We start from the raw sequence: 20,337 nt of genomic DNA, 5'->3' as shown, positions 1-20,337 counted from the left end.
CCCCACCCTCCCTGGTCGCGGCCCCACCAGAAAAAGCACGTGCAGGAGGGCCGAGCGCAGCACAAGTGGGCGCCGCAGGTCCACGCTGAAGCGCAGCCAGGCGCCGGGCCGCGCAGTCTGCGCACCCCTTCGGTGCCGCCTCTCCTACAAGCGTCGGCCGCGGGTGCTGCCTGCCGCCAAGTACACGAGGTCTCGGTGCCAGGGTTCCACCAGCACGAACGGAGGCACGGCGTAGACAGGTCTTCAGAGACCCTGGGACAGCATTTTGGACACGTGGTCGCAGGCCTTGTCTCCCGCATGCAGGAAGGGATGAGTGGCCACCACGCCGGTGCCCAACAGGTCTCCTGAGCTCTGCACCTGCAATACCTGGAAAGGCTCAAGGTGTGCAAGCAGAGGCCGGCGGGCCGCGTGCTCGACGCCGTCCAGCAGGACCGGCCCCGGAGGCCTGAGGCTCGGGCCACCGCGGCAAACTCCTTGTGCGGGTCGTGGGGCTGCGGCAACGGCGTCACCACCACGCAGCAAGTACCCAGCAGGTGGCGCAATAGAGCCAGCGCCGGGTCCAGGGAGGCGAGCCAACCGGGGGTCACCACTGTCACTCCTATTGGCCTGGACGCCTCTAGGTGCACCTCGCCACCCACTGCCCTCCGAGGGCCCCGCAGCTACACAGCGCAGCACAGGGGCGCCCACAGTGTCCACCCGGTGCGCCCTCATCAGCACTGTGGTCAGCGGCCCCTTGGGCGGTGGGGACAGGTACAGCCGGAAATTGGGCTTCTCAGCACCAGCCCTGCAAGAAATCCTGATGTAGTAACATCCCTGGAAATCCACACGTGCAGTCACGGGGCCGGAGGGAACTGGGAGGGGACAGGAAGGAGTCAGTATAATCTGGTGGATTTTGAGGCCAAACACATAATGTTCTAATCCTGTCTCCATCTAATCCCTGGCCATGTGAGCGTGGGCAAGGTATTTCACTTCTTTGGGTCTCAGCTGCCTCATATGTAAGAGATGGTGTTAGGCACCCCATCCCAGACAGGGGTATGGGGAGATTACATGAGATAATGCATGTAAAGAGCACAGAACAATGTCTGGTACATAAACATTAACTTAGAATAAAGTTGCTTCCACTGGGCAGTCCTCCCAGAAAGGCCCGACTGGTCCCCTTCTCACAAGCAGTTTGGCCAAATCCCTTGCTACAGTCCCTGCCCAAATAGTCCTTTGCCCCAGTTGGCCACAGCCTTGCCCCAAGAAACTCCACTGTGGCCGATCCTCTGTCACAGAACTTGCCAGGCAGCCCAGGAGCTGGCACTGCCTGTTTCCTCCTGCTGATCCAGACTAACTCACCCACCTTCTGTGTCTCATGGATCACTCACCTCACAGGAAGCTCAGGGCACCATGGCACAGTGGGGCAGGTGAGAGGGTGCCCGTGGCTGGAGAGGGAGTGGGTGGATCCCAGTTAGTCAGTGCCATCTCTCTTGCCAGTCTGCCCTCCAGGCCTCCTCCCGCAGGAGCAGAGGGGACGCAAGAGGAATCCTAGAGAAGAACGCAGGCCTCAGAACCCAGGGAATAAGGTAAGATGGGGGCTTACCTGCAAGGAGCTGGAATGAGGCCAGGCGCATTGTGGGGGCATTTATGGTTCCAAATGCCTGGGCTTCCATGGTGACTCAGATGGTAAAGAATCTGCCTGCAATGCAGGAGACTCACGTTCAATCCCTGGGTCGGGAAGATCCCCTAGAGGAGGAAATGGCAACCTGCTCCAGTATTCTTGCCTGGAGAATTCCATGGACAGAACTTGTGAGCTATGGTCCATGGGGCCTCAAAGAGTCAGACACGACTGAGCAACTAACACACACATTCTTGGGCCTGGCCCTCAGCACTCTCCCTGGGTCAGCACACTGAGGTCCGCATTAGCACTGGCTCCAGCCTGACCTGTTGCCATCGACAGTAATGAGGCCTCATTATGTGGGCAGGGTCAAGGGAAAAGGGCAGATGGAGAGAGGGGAGGGCAGAGGACAGGGAGGGGAGAGGAGGGAGACAGAGCTGAGCAGAGACACTGAACGAGGGAGAGGAAAACATGCAAGAAAATTGCAGTGAGATGGAGAGATGGGTGTGGGGAGAGAGACAGGCAGAGTCAGAGAGGTAGAGAGAGCTGAGTGGTGGAGAGATATGAAGACCCAAAGAGAGGCAAGAAAGATGTTCCTTCAGAGGGCCCTCAAGTGTTTGGAGGGGTGAAGTCTCCAAGTTTAAGACAGAAAATTACAAATCAGGGGATCGAAGTGGGTAAGACTAGAATACCATGGTTGGGACTTCCCTGGTGGTCCAGTGGTTAAGACTCTGTGGTTACACTGCAGGGGGCGTGGGTTCAACCCCTGGTCACAGAACTAGCATGCAGTGTGGCCAAAAAAAAAAAAAGAGAGAGAGAGAGAGAGAATATCATGGTTCCCAAGAAAACAGGGTCAGGGTTCCTGAGTCTGCTGAGGAGTGAGGAAGGAGAGGCTTCAGGCTTGAACTTTGGGGATCCTGGAAAGGAGGGCACTGGGTGCCTGGACACCTGGATTCTGCAGAAGAGGCGGCATGAGACTGGATTTCCTGAGTCTGAGGGAGGAGGACCGGGGACCTGAACTCCTAGGGATGGTGGAGGCTGGGCTCCAGGTCATGGAAGTGACTGGAGCAGGCGGGAGAGGGCAACACATGCCCCATGTGGAGGCCTGCAGGATCTGACGGTGGAGCGCCCAAGGGAAGACAATGGCTTCCAGTCGCGCCCATCCTCCTGGAACGTCCTGAACCAGAGAAGAGTGGAGCGTCACCGTCCATGGAGGGTCTGGGAGGAAGGACAAGGCTGGAGCTCTAGACAGGGAGAAGCAAGGGACCTTGGATATAGTTTTCAGCCCCTCCATTCTCCCAGGATCCAGGAACATGTGCCCCTAGCCTCTTTCCGCCCAGAACCCTTGCTTTGGGTGGGAGGTGGAGGGGGAGAATTCAAGAAGGAACCGACTTCCAGTAGCTTCATTTCTCACCTGCTTAAGATCCCTCCCGGGCTCTTCATCACAAGCAGGGGCAGTGAGGGGGGCTCCACCGAGGGCACAGGGAACAAAGTGAGGAGAGGTGTGGGAATGTAAAGGTGAGAGTCTTCCAGGGAGCAGCGACTTCCTTCCAGACTGAGGTGGGGAACATTCGTGCTAGAGATGGAGCTGACCTGGGAACAGGGGAGGGGGCAAGGCCTCTGCTGCCAGGCTGTGGAACTGGGCTCTGTCCCGGGGCCCCTGGAGAGCCATGGAAGGTTCTATGCACAGGAGGGTGTGTGGGTGCTTAGTCGCTCAGTTGTGTCCGACTCTTTGCGACCCCGTGGACTGTAGCCCACCAGGCTCCTCTGTCCGCGGGGATTCTCCAGGCAAGAATACTGGAGTGGGACTGGAGTGGGTTGCCATTTCCTCCTCCAGGGGAATCTTCCTTGCCCAGGGATCGAACCAGTGTCTCCTACATTGGCAGGTGGATTCTTTACCACTGAGCCACTTGGGAAGCCCAGAGGAGGCTCGGGTTTGGCTTTAGGAAGATTCCCTGGAGCAGAGGGTGAGACTGAGGCCAGAAGCCCAGGGGGAGGAGGTACAGGGACCCACGTGGGTTAGGCCAGAGTTAGAACAGAATGGGGCCAGAGAACGGAGGAAGGAGGGGGCCGCTGCTCGGGGGGCACTGCTCGGTGGGCGCTGCTCAGGAGGCTGCGTGGGGATTGCATTGAGACAGGACTCAGGAAGAGGGGCAGCTTTGGGAAGAAGCTGAAGCCAAAGTGGGACCCAGTGGGTGTGAGGGGCCCCGGGGGGATGTTCAGGAAGCCAAGGAAAGCCAGGCCCAGGTTCAGGGGAGGGGCTAGAGCCGGGACAGAGGTGTGGAGGTCCTCAGTGGAGAAGGAAAATGGAAGCCTTGGGGTGTGCTGGGGGTGATGCCCTAGAAAGAGGTGAGTGGAGAAGCAGGAGGGCGGTGAGAACCACAGCATTCAGGGCTGTGGATGAAGAGGAAGTTCCCTAGAACTGATGTTTTATCCAGAGTCAAGTGTACCCCAGGGATTCTATAGAGAGTTGAAGCCAGAATATACCCAGAATAAAGTCCTCTGAAGTGTCACGTTTTATACTCTAAAATCCGTCAATTTTGCCCTCACCTCCATCAGTCTACCCATGCGAGTTCTCATATTAAAAGATTTTCAAATACTTACCAGGAACACCCTTGAACCTACCCTTGTGTACTCCCCTCCCACCCTCAACAGTGAAAATGGGTTCAGCTTCTCTGGGTTCAGCTGTGGAATCTCCCTGATCAGTCTCCCGGTACACCAGAGTGTCAGTCACCCAGGCATCCAAGGCTCTTCATAAGCCTGCCCACGGAGGTCAGACAGTCCCAAGCCCTCCTAAGGCAAATGAGCCCGCGATCCTGACTTTGTTCTTTACTCTGGGCCCCTAGCCACCCTCCTCACCATGGATCTTTCTAAAGTCCATACCAGACCCTACCCCCCACCATGGCTCCGGTGCCTCTGGTGTGCAGTCAGACTTCCTAAGCCTGGCAGCAGGCATCCGCCTACTTCTTAAGTTTCCCTGTCACCCTCCCTCTTCTCCCACTCTGTGCTCCAGCTACAGGGAACTTTGGCCAGCTCTCCAAGTGCCCATCCTCTCTCTTTCCTGCTTCTCTTTTGCATACAGTGTTCTTCCTTCTTGGGAGACCTCTCTTCTCCCAGCTTTCTCTGGATATCCTTCAAGTGTGTGGGGTGGGGTGGAGTCCTTTGTTCAAAAATCATTAAGAATTTCACGATTGTGACAGTGGGGCATCAGCCAGCATGGGGTCCTTTTAAACAAGGGGCACTGGGCATCCACGCAGATCACACAGCCACGAAGCTGGCTCTGCCTTCGGGGAATCTTGGAATCTCCCCACCTCCCATCCCAGGCTCAGTTAGGAGCCCCTTCTGGGCTCCCAGAGTCCCCTCGGCTTAAACAGGCCCTAATCATTCTTGCCTGTGCTTCTCCCATCCCAGCACTGACTGCCATTGTTTGGTGAGTATTTATTTGCTCCACTAGACTTGAACTCTATGAGGGAAGGGTCTGGGGCTGTTGGTTACCACTCTGTTCCCAGTATCACTGTGCATGAAAAAGTGAAAGTGTTAGTCGCCCAGTCATGTCTGACTCTTGCCACCCCATGGACCGTAGCCTGCCAGGCTCCTCTGTCCACAGAATTTTCCAGGTACGAATACTGGAGTGGGTAGCCATTCCCTTCTCCAGGGGAAATCTTCCTGACCCAGGGATTGAACCTGGGTCTCCTGCACTGCAGGCAGATTCTTTACCATCTGAGCCACCAGGGAGGCCCCTATCATTCTGCACAGGTCAGAGCAACACTGAGCATTGACATCTATCCTTGCTTTTGTGAGGTGTGATCAGGGAGGAACCATGCCCAAGTTCAGTCTAGGAAAGAAACTTCCCCTTTTGGAGGACCCTTCATCTGATTCTCCCACATGTGTCCAGGTAGCGTTGTGAAGTCTTGGCATTAGCTGAAGCCTCTCATGTTATCACAATTATTCCAGACACTCAGGAACCCTGGGTTAGCCACACCCAGGATCTGGCAGGAGGCAGACAGGGGACAGAGTGCTGGTATCAGAACTACAGTATCTTCAAGAAAATACTCCAGAAGCCTGGAGATTTGGTGCCAAGAAAGCTGGTCTAAAAAATGTGCAGGGGATCCTCCAAGCCAGATGGGGGATGGACAGTGGGAAGAGTAGCACTTCCTGAGCTCAGGAAACTGGGGGACTCAGCTAGGCAATGTTGGACAAGCTGAATTTTAACTTTCAGCTACAGACACACGTGATCGTTTGTCCAGAGTTGGATTGTCTCTGCATGGGGTTGGGGGATGGTCCCTGCATGGGGCTGGGGGATGGTCCACGTATCCTGTTGGAGAGGCAGAAGGGGACCACGCTAGAGGAACCAGCCTGCCCCGTGTGCCTCCTCCCACCTCTCTACTTCTGCCTGTGTGGGTGTGCCTCTGTCTCTGGGACTGAATTTCCTGGGTCCACATCCCCTTCTCCCCTGCCCCACAGGCCACAGCCTCAGTCTTCGCACTTGAACCTGGAAGAGGTCCTTAATTCCTGTAGAGAAGTCACCTTCCTCATCTAAGGGATGGATCCCAGGTCTCAGAGACCGAGGCCCCACAACTCTTCTTCCCCATTCACTGCAATCTTGCCCGAGAACGGGGCAGCTGGACAGTGGTCCCACTGTCCCCTTCTGTGTAGGGGATGGAGGCCTTGGGTGAGGTATTTCAGATCTCTCAGTCCACTCACTTCAGCTCCCAACCTCGCCTGGCCACTTTTTCTGCCTGCACCATCGCGGTAGCCTCCTCCCTGGTCTCCCTGAGTCACCTTTGTTGTGAACATGCAAACAGAACTCCCACTGGAGTTTCCTAGACATCAGGGAGGACTCTTCTCAAGGCTCAAAACCCTCCAATGACTTCTCATGCCACGGAGAATAAAATCCAGGATCCTCCCAGTTGCCCACAGGGTCCTTCATCATCTGCCCCCTTTCAGCTCTCCAGCCTAAACACAGGATCACTTTCTTTTTCCTCTCCTCCGACCCATGCCAGCCCTGCGGCCTCCTGCAGTGCTGTTTCATCTGTACGGAATATCCTTTCCAACCACTGGGTAGTTAGCTTGAGCATCTCAGCAGGTGTTACTTCCTCCAGGAAGCCTCCCTAAACTCTCTTCCTGGGTCAAGTCCCCTGGTTATAGGGTCTCCTAGTTCCAAGGGTCTCTCCTGTGTGACCCACCTTGTCACCATACATGCTCTCCACTTGCTTATTAGACGCTTGTTTCCCTCACCAAATGGTGAGATATAGGAGGGCAGGACGGGCCTATATTTGTTCAGTATCAAATCCCTTTTTGTTGCTGTTGTTTAGTTGCTAAGTCATGCCTTACTCTTTGTGACCCCATGCACTGTAGCCCCACCAGGCTCCTCTGTCCATGGGGTTCTCCAGGCAAGACTATTGGAGTGGGTTGCCATTTCCTCCTCTAGCGGATCTCTGGACCTAAGTATTGACCCTGTGTCTCCTGCATGGGCAGTGGGATTCTCTACCGCTGAGCCAGCGGGGAAGCCCTAGTACTTTGCATTCAGGGGGCACACATTAATTGTTCAAATTTTAAAAGGAAGGTAGCAGGATGGCACGCTCTGGCTCCCCCTTATGGCAGCAAGTGGTATTTTGTAGCAGGCACTTGCTATCCATCCCATCCTCCCACTCTCTAGGTCCCTTTCCCCAAACACCTCACTCTCCCTGATGGCTTCACCTGACCTCAGCCACTGAGGGTAACAAGCAACAAGAGGAAGGGCCTCGTGATGGTGCTGGAGGACTTGGGGGATCAGGTCAGGTCCTTGGGACTCAGGCTGTTCCCTTGGTCAATGGAGGACCATTTCCAAGGCCTACACCCAACCAAGAAAGGTGTGCCAGGATCTAGGAGGTTACTCCACGAGGACAAGTCATGTGCACCAGATCATGAGCATAGCCAATCCAGTCTTGGGCTGTCGTCATCAAACCCCTCACACAGCAGGGAAGAAAGACAGGAGCCGAGTTCCCTCCATATCTTGCCTCAGGAGGTGGTACCAGCGATGGTCTGAGGTCAGGGAGCGCTGGTCCTCCTACCTACCGCTGATTCATTCCTGGGCCTTCAGTGACACTTCCAAGACCCAGGGTTGGTCTTGCAAACCTCCACACCTGGTATCCAAGGGGAGGCCTAGGGCAGATCTAGACTGAATGAGGACAAACCCTAGAGAGACGTAGGGGCAGAAAGGCCCCGATCAACCTGAACTAGGCTCAAGGCCCACAGGATCACAGGGTCTACACTCCCTGTCTATAGTTTCTTACCTCCTCCTGTCAAATCAGCTGGCTTTGGCAGCTGCCCAGCCAGTCCCCTAACACGGCTCTCGCTGAGGTCACCACAGCCCTGAGATCATTAAACACAAGAGTCCTTGGCTCTGATTTGGCTGGTTTGCTTCATTCTGTCCCTCCACCTACTGCTGTTCAGGCTTTGTTCTTCAGTCCAGGTTATTTATTTTCCTGTCCCTTAAACATGGAGAGTCTGATGACCCATTCCCACTGACAGAGCCCCATTTCTGTCCTTAGCTCTGGTCTTAGACTAGGGGTCTAGCGGCCTCACGGCTGTCACCCCTTAATGACATGCCCACCTTCTGGGTCCCCCACCCCCATATTCAACAAGTCCCAGTGGCATCAGTGGGACAGTGGTGAGCATGGCTGCCTTCCATGTCCACGAAGTCCCACGCTGGCCTCAGTATCTTCCTCAAACCTGCCCCTCCTCCCTGGTTCTGTATCGGGGCAGATCCACTGTCTCTCTCCCAGTCAGAGCCCTGGGCCTTCTCCTGGACACTTGCGTCCCCCACAGCCCTTCCGCTCCATAAGCGATCTCCTCAGCTTCCTGTTGTTCTCACCCACCCTCTGCTGCTTTCCCCCAGGCCTGCCCCTGGTCCAGCTTTGTCCTCACCCACCCAGGTTCCTGCCCTAGTTTTCCCCAGGCTCCCTCCCAGCCTGTCTTCATTTCTGATCCACCATTCTGACAGCTAGAAGGATCTTCCTAAAACCCAAACCTGACCCTCTCCCTCCCTTGCACAGACTCCTCTGTGACTCCCCAATACTATCGGGCCAGAGTCTGAGCTCCTCAGCCTGGGGGTCCTGAACCCTGCCCACGCCTCCTGCCTCGCTTCTACTGCGGTGCCCCCAGGGCCCTGCACGTCCTAAGCCCTTGCTTGTGTTGGCCCTCTGCCCAGAAGACCTTTCCTTCTGCTCTTTGCCCAATTATCTCCTTCAGATGTCATTCTCAGCTCACGTCTCCTTCATGAAGCCCTCCCTGACCACACCCTAGGCTGAGTCAGACACCTTTTTTCGGGCTTCTGCCATCTCCTAGGCTTCCCTCCTCACCAAGTCTCTCATCGCTCTGAGCTATCACTGTCTGAGGGGCAGGGCTGGGGGCTGCCTGGGTCACCATGGCGTCACCCAGCACAGGGCAGGCCCAGAGAGGACACTCAGGGGATGTCTGCAGGGTGAAGGGATGACCTGTCCTCAGGCTCATCCAGAGACCTCAGACAGAAAGGGACGGGGAGAGGGCGGTTCTCTCCCCAATGGAAGCATCCTACTCCGGACCTCTGAACGAACCCCCACCCCCAACAGACAGAGACAAGGGCAAGGGCCCAGGCCCAAGCTTAGAAAAATAGGACTTTCTTGTTGTGCCCGGTGCCCCCGACACCCTCCCCATCAGAGTTTTAAAAACCGTGAGCAATTTGGTGAGTCCGAGGCCAGGTCCCACGGGGTGTCTGGGTCCTGCCACCCCGGCAGGGGGCCCCTTCTGGGCCGTAGAGGTGGGCGCGAAGCTAGGGTCCCGTGGGTTCGTGGCTGGGCCCCCACGGCTCACAGTCCAGCTGGACCACGGTGTGGGCCCTGGGTGCGGTGGGCTCAGGGGCCGGCAGGGCCGGCGTGGGGCCCAGGGCGCCGTTGGTTTGGGAGCACACGCTGCTGACAGGCGCGGAAGCCTTGGTCTTGCCGGGGGGTTGGCCGCCGTGCACCTTGTAACGCATGAGCAGCACGAAGATGAAGACCAGGACGGAGGCCACGATGACACCCCCCAGCGCGATGATCATGGTGCCGCCCAGGAAGGGCGCATGCGGGGCCCCGCAGGGCCGCAGCGCCGGCTCGGTGGAGAAGCGGTTGCAGCCCACCGGCCGTGTGGCGGTCAGCCCCGTGGCGCCATCCTCGTACACGGCGAGCACGCACAGATCGTAGGTGCGGCCTGACGCCAGGTCCGTCAACAGGAAGGAGCTGCTTTCGGCCGGGATCATTCTGGAGGGACAGGCAGGTGGGGGTCAGGTCAATGGCTGCCCAGCACCCACCCTGCACCCTGCTGACATCCCTCCATCCTGTTAGCCAGTTTTACCCCAGTCCACCTTCTCATTTTCCTGCTATTCAAATGTGCCTTTGATCTCCCTCTGGCCTCAGTGCCTACATTCTCACCAGTGCCCGCTTCCCCTCCACTCTGCTGCCCAGTTTGCCGTGAGCCCCACTGCCTCCCAAGTGTGGTTTCATTTTTTATCTGGTTGCCTGGTTCCCCTCCTGCACTGCCACCCTTCCAGCATTTTCTCCAAGCCTGCAGCCCAAGTTTCCTCTAGCCTTACTGCCCAATTTTGTTCCACTCCCCTGCCTAACTTCACTCTGGTCACCCACCACCCCCCCACCAGCTCATTTCCTGAATCCCCCAAGTCTATCACCCCATTTCCTGCCAGCCCACCACTGAGTTCCCTCCAGCCAGACATCTCTTCAACTCTGTGCCCAGTTTTGTTTAAAAAAAATTTTTTTTGATGTGGATCATTTTAAAAGTCTTTACTGGATTTGTAACAATACTGTTTCCTTGTTTTGTTTTTTTGGCGCGGAGGCATGTGGGATCTCAGCTTGCAGACCAGGAATCTTTAACTTGCACCCCTTGCTTGGGAAGGTGAAGTCTTAACCACTGGATTGCCAGGGAAGAGGCTGCCTGGTATTCCTCTAACCTGATGCCCATTTCCTACTACTATCCCCCTCCCCCATCCAATTTCCCTCTAATCCCACCTCCACATCTCCCTCTAGGCCTTCACCTCATTTCTCTCTGTCCCTCTGACTTTCCTCCATCCGGGGCTTGGCTGCACTTTCCCAGCTGCCTGACTTTCCTCCAGTGGAAAGCTAGAATTCTCTCTAATCTAACCGCCTGAATCCCCTATTGTGCTGATGCCCGATTTCCTTCTAACCTGCCAATGAAGGTCCCCTGAGCCTCGCTGCCGTATTATTATTGCTGTAGCCGTAGCCTGCTTGCCAGAGAGCCCTGTCATCTGACTCCGTTTTCATTAAACTGATGCGCCTCAGTCATCGCTGCTGAGTTCTTTTCCTCCCTGTTGCCTTATTTCGTTCCAGTTCTGTCTCCTGATCCTCTTTTATCTCTCTGGCCTGGTTTCAATTTATCCTTATCTTTTCCATTTCCTTTTATCTTTAGTACCCAATTTCACTATATTTCCTTTTGTAGCAGGGCACACTGTTGGAGATTTAACTTGTTTTATAATCCCTGTTTTATTCTTTACTGGCTTTAATGAGGGAACTCTGTGATTGTCTCTAGGAGGGTGATGGTCTAGGAAAGCATTTGTCCCATCCTCGCCAACCCACCCAGCAAGGTGGATGGGACTTGTGTGATTTTCAGGTGTGAGCCCTCTGTGGAATCGACTGACGATGGCCATCTTCGAAATGGAATGGAGAAAAGCTTGTTAGATTTCCAGGATTGACTGAGAAAGAAATCAAGTGATTACCTTTGGAGGTTTTGGCTTGTGGGGAGGCAAAGGGAACCCAGATACTGGGTTTACAAGGCATGGACCCCAGACCTTGGGAGGCCCACTCCTCTGCAGCCGGGTGTCAGGGGCGGTACCCCTGGGCCAGCCTGACAGTGAGGACAGGGAGCCATCCCCAGCCATCCATGCAAAGCTGGAGTTGGGTGAGACATGTCAGCTGCACCTGGGTTACAGCCACCATCAGCGACCACATGTGGCCACAGTGGACGTTCCAACCTTGCCTGGATGACTGTCATGGTAACCCACTCTTGGAGTGTGTCAGCCCAGGTTTTGTTTGCAGCAAGAGAAGGGAAAAGGGAGTAGGGAGTCCCTAGCAATGGCAGATTAAACAGTCCTGTTCACCTAGCAGTGGTGGAGCTTGAGCTAGCTTGAATATGATTCGGAAAAAAACCCCCAAAGCTGAGATGTCACCATGTTAGAACTCCAAACACATGGAGCAGGTCACAATGTACAAACCCAAAGCCTAATCTCTATATAACCTCCTCCCCCATTTTCTTTTTAACCTCTGGTCTGAGTTCCTTTGCAGGCTTTCCAGGTGGTTCAGTGGGTAAAGAATCCACCTGCAATGCAGAAGATGCAGGTTCGATCCCTGGGTTGAGAAGATCCCTTGGAGGAGGGCATGGAAATCTATTCCAGTATTCTTTCCTGGAAAATCCCATGGGCAGAGGAGCCTGGTGGGCTACAGTCCATAGGGCTGCAACGAGTCAGACACGACTGAAGTGACTGAGCATGCACTGAGTTCCTTTGCAGCTGGGCTGCCTCACTCCATTTCCCCCATGATCCCTGGACCCTCCTGCTTGATCTCTTTTTCTTCCTGCAGCTTGACTTGAATCTAGCTGTCATCTGGAAATACTTAGTTCTCTTTACTACTTAAATCTGCTCGTATCCCTTCAACCTTGCCTCCCCAGCTGCCTAGTTAAACTTCTTTTTTTTTTTTTTTTCTGGCCACGCCTTGCAGCATGCAGGATCTATCTTAGTTCCCCAACCAGGGATCGAACCCATGCTCCATGTAGTGAAAGCACAGCACCCTAACCACTGGGCCACCAGGGAAGTCCTGATTATGTTTTATTCTTGCTGTTGGATTTCCTTTTTCTGTCTGTTGCTGTTTACTTTTGCTGCCTTCTTTCTTTTTACCACTGCTGCCACATTCCTTTTGCCTTCTCTGCCTGATTTCCTTCGTAACCCTGCGGCTTCACTTCCAGTGCTGCAGCCTGGGATATCAGTAGGTGTTCCTCCAGCCCTCCCTCCACCTCGCTCCCCCACCCGAACTGCCCGCCGCCTGGACCCTGCACCTGTACACGAGGATGTCGTCGGCTGAGCTGTTGTACTGGATCTGGTACATGCGGATGCCCGGGATAGGCCGCTGATCTGGCCACTGGACGAGAGCCGCTGTGGCGCCATGCTCCGTCACCTGGACACCACGGTCAGTAGGGGCCCCGGCCTCAGCCGCCTTGGCAGAGGCAGAGGCAGAAGCGGCAGAGGGCGGAGTGAGGGCATCAGGCTCCCCGTCCCGCGGGGGGTCACAGCTGGTGCTGTTGGCTAGCTGAGGGGGCGGTGGGGGACCCACGGTCAGCTCAACAGCGGCCGTGGCCTCGCCAGCTGCGTTAGCTGCGATGCACGTGAAGATGCCACCATCTCCCGGCTCGGTGACCAGCAGCTCCAGTGTCCCGTTGGGGAAGGCGCGCGCTCGGCTGGAGTTGCCCAGCAGCCGGCCCTGGGGTGACACCCACCGCACGCGGGGCTCAGGGTCCCCCACTGCCCGGCAGCGCAGGGCGGCCGGCCGACCAGCAGGCACGGCCAGGGGCGGCGAGCGGTGGGTCACCACGGGGGGCTCGCACACAAACTCCTCCTCGCCCACTGCCCAGAAGTAGCGGCCGCCCAGGGCCGGCGGGGAGGCGCAGGCCTCCAGGTCGTCCTCCCGCGCCAGCCGCCGCAGCCACACCAGCTCGCAGTTGCAGTGCAGGGGGTTGCCGCCGAAGGCCAGCACCAAGGCGGAAGCGGGCGAGCCGCGGGGCCGGGCCAGCAGCGGCAGGCGGGAGAAGAGCGGGTCCGGCGGGATGGTGGTCAGGCGGTTGGAGGTCATGTCCAGCCGCGCCAGCTTGTGCAGGCGGGAAAAGGCGCCGGCGGGCACGGAAGCCAGCAGGTTGTGGTCGAGGCCCAGCGTGTTGACGTTGCCTAGGCGGCCCAGCGCCTCCCAGGGCAGCTGTTCCAGGTTGTTGTAGGAGAGGTCGAGGTCCTCCAGCGTCTCGGCGCAGTCGTCCAGGGCCCCAGCCGCCAGGGCCGCCAGCTGGTTGTTGCTCAGGATGAGGTGGCGCAGGTTGACCAGGCCGCGCAGCTGCCCCTCACCCAGCGAGGTCAGCCGGTTGCCATCCAGGTGCAGCGCGCGCAGGGCGCGCAGGTCTGAAAAGGCGCCGGCGGCCACGTGGCGGATGGTATTGCGGGACAAGCTTAGGTGCAGCAGGCCCGTCATGTTGGCCAGGTCCCGGCGCCGCACAGTCGCGATGAAGTTGTCTGCCAGGCGCAGCTCGGCCGCCCGACGGTCCAGCGAGGGTGGCACGAAAAGGAGGCCTGCCCCCGGGCACAGCACGCTTAGGGGCAGGGACTGTGTCTGGCAGCGGCAGCGCCGGGGACACGGGCTGGGTGAGGCTGGCTGAGGTGGAGATGAGGCGGGGGCCAGCGGCAGCAGGCAGAGGAGCAGCGGGAGGACGGCCATCGCGGGCAGGGGCGGCCTGCTGGGAAGAGGAGGGGTCGTCAGCGCAGGCTGAGGCCAGAAGAGGGGTGCTGGAGGGGGTCGGGGTGGTCTGGGACCAGAAGAGAGGGTCACAGCGGGCTGAGAGCAGAGAACTTGATCAACGATGGCCAGAGAGGAGTGGTCAGACAGACCAGAAGCCAGAGAAGATGGTTAAAGACTCAGAGAGGTGTGTCACGAGGGAAGAGAGGGAAAAGAACAAAGAAAGTCAGAGGGAAGAGAGGTGATTAGAAACGAGACAGGCAGAGAACAGGAGCAGTGATCAGGGTGGGGAGAAGGTAAGCCAGAGAGCTTTAGATGTGGTCAAAGAGAGATACTCAGAGATGGCCAAAGAGAGAAGAGGTGGTCAGGGCGGTGGGAATGATTAGGAGTAGCCAGACAGGACCAGACGAGAGAGGTTGTTAGAGATGGTCACGAAGATGAGGAGTGGCCAAAGAGAGGGGAAGTGGCAGGGGGGGCCAGATCCAGGAGAGATGGTCAAAGATGGTCTGAAATGGTCAAAAGGCAAAGAGGCGGTCAGAGAGAGGAGGAGGGGACAGACATGTCAGAGACAGCTGGAGACGGGACAGCTGGTGAGATTGATGGGTGTGGGGAGAGGGCACCAGCGAGAGGAAGGGCAGTCAGAGATGTTAGAAATGATCAGAGAGCATCAATGAGCAAGAGAGCCTGAGAGAAGAGAGGTGGTCAGTGACGGCCAGGACGGTCGGAGACTGGCAGCTGGAGTCAGGAGTGTGTAGAGGGCAAGAGAGACAGTGAAAGATGGTTAGACAGAGGAAAAGGTGGGTAGAGGGAGTCAGAGAGGAGAGACAGAAGACAGAAAGAGAGGGTGAAAGATGGTCAGGGACAGTCACAGGTCAAGGCTTAGAGTCAGGGGTAGACACGGGTAACAGAGCTGCTGAAAGATGATTAGAGAGAGGTACTACAGACAGATGTCAAGGGTGGTCATTGAGTGAAACAGTAGACAGAGGTGGCTGGAGAGAGATGCTGTGGACAGGGGTATTAAAGGCGATGATCAAAGACAGCAGTGGCAGACAGAGATGGTCACTTGAGAGGAGTGGGGGCTAGAGGTAGCCAGGGAGAAAAGCCAGTGGACATAAGTGTCAAAGATGATCAGAGAGACAAGAGGTGAATAGAGATGGTCAGTGAGAGGAAGAGATGGAGAAAGGAGATTGGAGAGCGGAGTGGTGGACACGAAAGGCAGCTGGAGATGATCAAATAAGACAGATGGTAGGAAGAAGCTGGAGAGCCTGAGCAGGGTGGGGGGAGGGGGGCAGTCACAGACCTGGAGATGCCATCAGCTGGGGATGAGGAGGTCAGAGAGGGGCAGGGCTGGCCAAATGTCCACAGTGTTCGAGGTAGACTCTTGTGAAGGGACATCTGTTCCCTGGGGAAATTCCAAGGGTGCCCAGGGGGACATGGTCCTCCTTACCTCCACCCCCAGCGATGAAGTTCCTCCCAAGTCCCTCCCCACCACAGGGTCTCCCAGTAGCCTTACCTGAGCTGGAAGCTGCCCCAGGGAGCAAGAATCCTCAAGCTCCGAGGGGTCAGGGGTCAGGGCTCTGGAGGGGTTGCCTGGTCATGCCTTCCCTGCTCCCAAAGCCTCTGTCTGTTATGTCTCTGCTCAGATTTATGGCCAGAGTCTCTAGACCTTGATACTTAGGGTCTTAGATCTCCAAATATTGGGCCTCTTAAGGGCCCAATTTTAGGGACCCAGGCCCCAATTTGGGTTGCCCGGAGTCACCGTCTCCCAGCTCCTGTCTTGGGATGCTAAACAGATAGCCGGAGAGTCTAAGATCTGACTCCCAAGCCCAATCTTGGGATTTGATGCTAGGGGTCTGGGTTTAGATATTGGGGCGCTGAGTCAAGATTCTCCCCAGATTTCAGCATTCAGCTTAGCAGCAAGGATTTCAGGCCCATGAGTTTGGGCCCTTTGCAATGCCAGGGTTCAGATCTTGGACTCTGAGGCCTAAATTTCAGGGTTCGAGTCTCAAATAGTAGGCTCCAGGGTGTAGAAATGAGAATCCAGTCCCAGATTTGAAGGTCCCAGGCATAGAACTCAAAGCTCAGCTCCAAATTTGGGGATTCAGATGCCAAATCTCCAGGTTCAGGCTCCAAATATTGGGGTGCACATTCCAATTCTTGGGGTTCCAGCTCCAAATCTTGGGGTCCCAGGGACTGATGTTGCGATTTCAGCCCCAAATACTGCTGTTCAAGCTCCAGGTCTTAGGGTCCCAGCCCCAAATCAGGCTCCGAGGCTCAGGTTTCCAGACCTCTGGATCCAATCTCGGGGTGCAGGCTCCCCAATTTCGGGTTGCGGGTCCTGGTTGTGGGGCGGCGGCGTCTCCACTCGCATCGCGGGATGCAGCGGGGGCTGGTCCAGAGAGAGGGGGGCGGCTGCGGTAGGGGGGGAGCGGCCAGGCAGCCCCGGGGGCTGGGGTGGGGCGAGGCCTGGGCGCGGACAGACGGACAGACAGGGACACGCGGGGTGGGGGCACCGCAGCAAAGGCCGGAACGCAGGGGGGAGGGGCCGCGCTCAGAGACCCCTCCCCCGCCGGGGCCGGGGCGGGGGCCGGGCGGGGGCCGGGCAGGCGGGCCGGGTCCGGGCGCTCTCGCGGCCTCCTCGCCGGGAACCCAGGGCCGTGCGCGCGCCCGCGCTTAAAGGCGCAGGTCCCCCGCGCGCCCGCGCTTAAAGGTGTAGGCAGGTCCCCTCTCTCAAAGGCGCGCCCCTAGCCCCACCTTTCATGGAGTCGTCCTAGCTTTCCTTGAGAGAGAGAATCCTTGGATAAAGAGTCAGGAAGACAGAGAGGGACATAGAGACTGAAACCGAGAGACATACAGAGACAGAGCAGAAAGATAGGCAGGCTTAGGTTGAGGGACAGAGAGGAGCAGAATCAGAGAGGCAGGGACAGAGAGATAGGAAAAGACACACATATTCAAGGAGAGATGGAGATACAGAGACAGTGAGTGACCCAGAAAGAGAAAAAAGAGACGAGAGACAGTCCAAGTTAGAGATAGGCAAAGAGACATAGAGATAGTCAAAGAGACAGAGCCTGAAGGAGAGAGAGACAGCGACAGACTGAACTGGGCAGCTTAGCTGTGAGGGTGTGTGTCTGTGTCCAGCTCTCACTCGCAGCCTTGAATGTGATTCTCTATCCCAGAGCCCTTTGCCCCCCAAGCCTGTCCCCTTCTGCCTTCCTGTCTCAGCATCACCTCTCTGGGATGTCCTTTAGGTGGAATTTCCTTGCTTGGGCCCTTCCTGTATCAAGCCTGATCTTTCAGGCCAGTGTGGAGACTCTGCCCTGTCCCAAAGCTCTTTGCATTGGTTGCAAGGGGAAAACTTGGCTCTGGAAATACAGCTAGATGTCAAGTCACACTGGCCAGATATCCCATGGAGGAAGGAGAAGATAGGAATTGGAACAGAGGCAGGGGGCCAGCCAGGTTGACCCAGAAAAGTCTATCCACTGCCTCCCCCCTCCTCAACTCAGGTCCACTGCCCCACAGAATATCCTACTAGAATCGTACTAACACATGACTCACCAGGAGTGGTGTCTGCCTGTGCTGATGCTCGCAGAGGATAGTGGAGGAGAGGATGAGGGTGGGGGGATCCCACGTGTTTCCTGGCAGATGGTGTTGCGGGAAGAGGAATGTGGGCCGTGGTCTACAAGCCTGGCCTCGGAACTTGGTTATAGCAACCTGGGGACCTAATCTTTTGGGAGCCCTGGTCCAAGGAGGACACACCCTTGGCTCATGGTCATCGCCCTACCCTGGGGGAACCTGGTTACAAACCCTCCCCCGCACCCCAGAATCCCCCATCTGAGTGGAGGAGTAAAGTAACCCTGTTGGGGGCGGGGGCATGAATGCACATCCACCCTGGCATCACTAGCTCTGCTGAAGGTTTCAGAACAGACTTTTGGCTCCTTCCACTTGTGTCTATTGAAAAATTGCAGCTAAAATTAACTCAGCTCTAGGGCCCGCCTTTCCCGATCATTAGCAAAGTTCATCAGTGTTCCTGGCCCAGTACAACAGATACTGGTTTCTCAGACACTCAGGAAAAGGATGAGAAGTTTCAGAGATGCTATATCAGTGGCGGAGGTGGGGGAGACAGAGGAAAATACCTGGAGAGTGAAACTGATCTTCCCGACCCAGGGATCAAACCAAAGTCCCTTCCATTGCAGGCGGATTCTTTACCAACGGAGCCACCAGGGAAGCCTGAAGATACCTGGAGACAATCCCAAACAGACTGGGATTAGAATTCAGTGGAACTGGCTGATTTGGGGTGTGGCCCCGGGAAACGCGCAAGTGGGGAGGGAAAGAGTGAGGCAGAGGAGGGACCAAGTAAATAGAAGGTGCGGACAAGGAGTAGGTTACCCTTTTGGGCAACTGGGGCTTGATTCTGCTGGGGAACATTAAGGAACCTTTTAGAACACATCAGAAGTGTTGTTCCTTCCCTTCTTTCCCTGATGCAGAGTTCAGAGAGCCTGGGGCATTTATCCACAGTCTTGCCTTCTTTGATGATGACTGTTCCTTGGTGAGAGGGGGTGGTATTGAAAGCCATCTGAGATCAGAGGGGGCTGCCTTGCATGATCTAGATCCGAGGTCCTCACATTTCAGCCTTATCAGAATTACCTAGAGGATGTGTTATCCAGAGATCTTCAGGTCCCAGTTCCAGAGTTTCTGATTTGCATTCCTACCTTCCAGGCTGGAGGTAATGCTGCTGGCCCAGGGACCACACTCAGAGAAGCACTGGGCCAAACCAGGAACATCTGCAATGTGTGTGGTCCTGGCCACCACACTGAGCCAAAACCTGGTGGATTGAGGGGACATAGCAGTGCCGTATGTTGGGGGACATAGTGCCAAAGAAGCTAACATGTTTAGAGGCATAAAGAGAGACTTGGCAACAGAAAGAAAGAGGCAAAGATGCTAGTTCAACATTTACTTTGGGTTTCTGGGCATGGTTGTGCACTTGATGACACTGCAGTAAAAGAGCTACCAAGACAGTGTCAGGTCCTGCTTCACTGAGCTCACACTCTAACAGGGAGAAAGACAGCCTGGGGTGGTCGGGGCTGGCATGGGGGAAGCTTGGGCTAGAAAGACTGGGACTAGACAGAGCGATCAGAGTATGACAGAAGCACAGGGCAAAATAATAAGGGCTTTGATGACAAAGCACAGGGCCGGGTGGAGGAACCGGAGGGTATTCTGATGGAGGAAATGGAGGGTGTGCATCTCAGAGGCAGAGTGCAGCCTTTTCCTCCACCTTCCCACCCTCCAGGAGTCAGGAGGACTTCCTGGAGGAAGAGACCTTTATACTGCGATTGAAGGATAAGTAACAAATGAAGCAGGTGGCCAAAGGGACCCCTATGCTGTTTGTATGCCCTTAGGCCATAGCATGTGCAGGCTGGGGGGAGTTCGTTTCTGAATAGTTCCGTGCATGTGTCTGCATGTGCTGTAATCCCTCATTAGCTCCTGGAAGGAGATCCTGGTGGGATGGTTGTTTGGGGGACTCCGCTTAATTGCTGCATTTACTTAATTGCAACATCTGGAGAAGGGGACCGAAGCATCGGAAACAGCCACAGCAGGAAGAATGAGGTTAAACTGCCTGAGAGCTGAGGGAGCCTTGGGAGGAAGGGAACTGCTCATATCCACACACACAGTCTATCCAAAAATACACATCCATACTCACAATGCACATCACATCCTCAGAGGCTCACCAGCACACACACGGATACAGAAGGCACACGGAACACACATCACTTCCAAATAGAGACTTATACAAGTTGGGCTTCCCCAGTGGCTCAGCTGGTAAAAAAAAAAAAAAAAAAATCCTACCTGCCAATGCAGGAGACACAAGAGCCGCGGGTTCGATCACTGGGTTGGGGAGATCCCCTGGAGAAGGAAATGGCAACCTGCTCCAGTATTCTTGCCTGGAAAATTCCATGGACAGAGGAGCCTGGTGGGCTACAATCCTTGGAGTCACAAAGAGTCGGACATGAATGGGGACGCACACATGCAGCGGGGTTGGGGGGCACACACATACATACTTAGACACACTTCCAAAACACACACACAGGCTCACATTCAGACATGAGAAGTCACATGTGCAAAAACACACTTGGCACACAGATTCTCTCTTGTACACGTGTGTGAGCCACATTCCCACACATAGACACAAGGAATATTCTGAGAGTCACATCAGACGTCTACACAGGA

The 20,337-nt window shown here is 55.9% G+C and overlaps 1 protein-coding gene across 4 annotated transcripts; it reads right to left on the bottom strand.

The window, feature by feature from the left end:
• Positions 1-9,221: 9,221 nt before the first annotated feature.
• Positions 9,222-16,763, bottom strand: LRFN3 (leucine rich repeat and fibronectin type III domain containing 3). Of its 4 annotated transcripts, none has more exons than XM_042230830.1 (4): positions 15,626-16,763; positions 15,413-15,514; positions 12,674-14,113; positions 9,222-9,855 (listed from the first exon to the last, which is right to left on the bottom strand). In XM_042230830.1, exons 2-4 carry the CDS (start codon positions 15,505-15,507, stop codon positions 9,390-9,392), a joined length of 2,001 nt encoding a protein of 666 aa, XP_042086764.1. In that variant the 5' UTR covers positions 15,508-15,514; positions 15,626-16,763; the 3' UTR covers positions 9,222-9,389. The 4 variants fall into 4 exon arrangements, with proteins under 4 accessions (XP_042086764.1, XP_027833196.1, XP_042086766.1 ...); XM_027977395.2 differs by having other exon boundaries at positions 12,674-14,110; XM_042230832.1 differs by lacking the exon at positions 15,413-15,514.
• Between the last annotated feature and the right edge of the window lie 3,574 nt (positions 16,764-20,337).

The sequence above is a fragment of the Ovis aries genome, chromosome 14, assembly GCF_016772045.2.
Source record: "Ovis aries strain OAR_USU_Benz2616 breed Rambouillet chromosome 14, ARS-UI_Ramb_v3.0, whole genome shotgun sequence".
Lineage (NCBI taxonomy): Eukaryota > Metazoa > Chordata > Mammalia > Artiodactyla > Bovidae > Ovis > Ovis aries.
The sequence above is the reverse complement of the archived record's forward strand: the minus strand, read 5'-3'. Positions and strand labels throughout refer to the sequence as shown.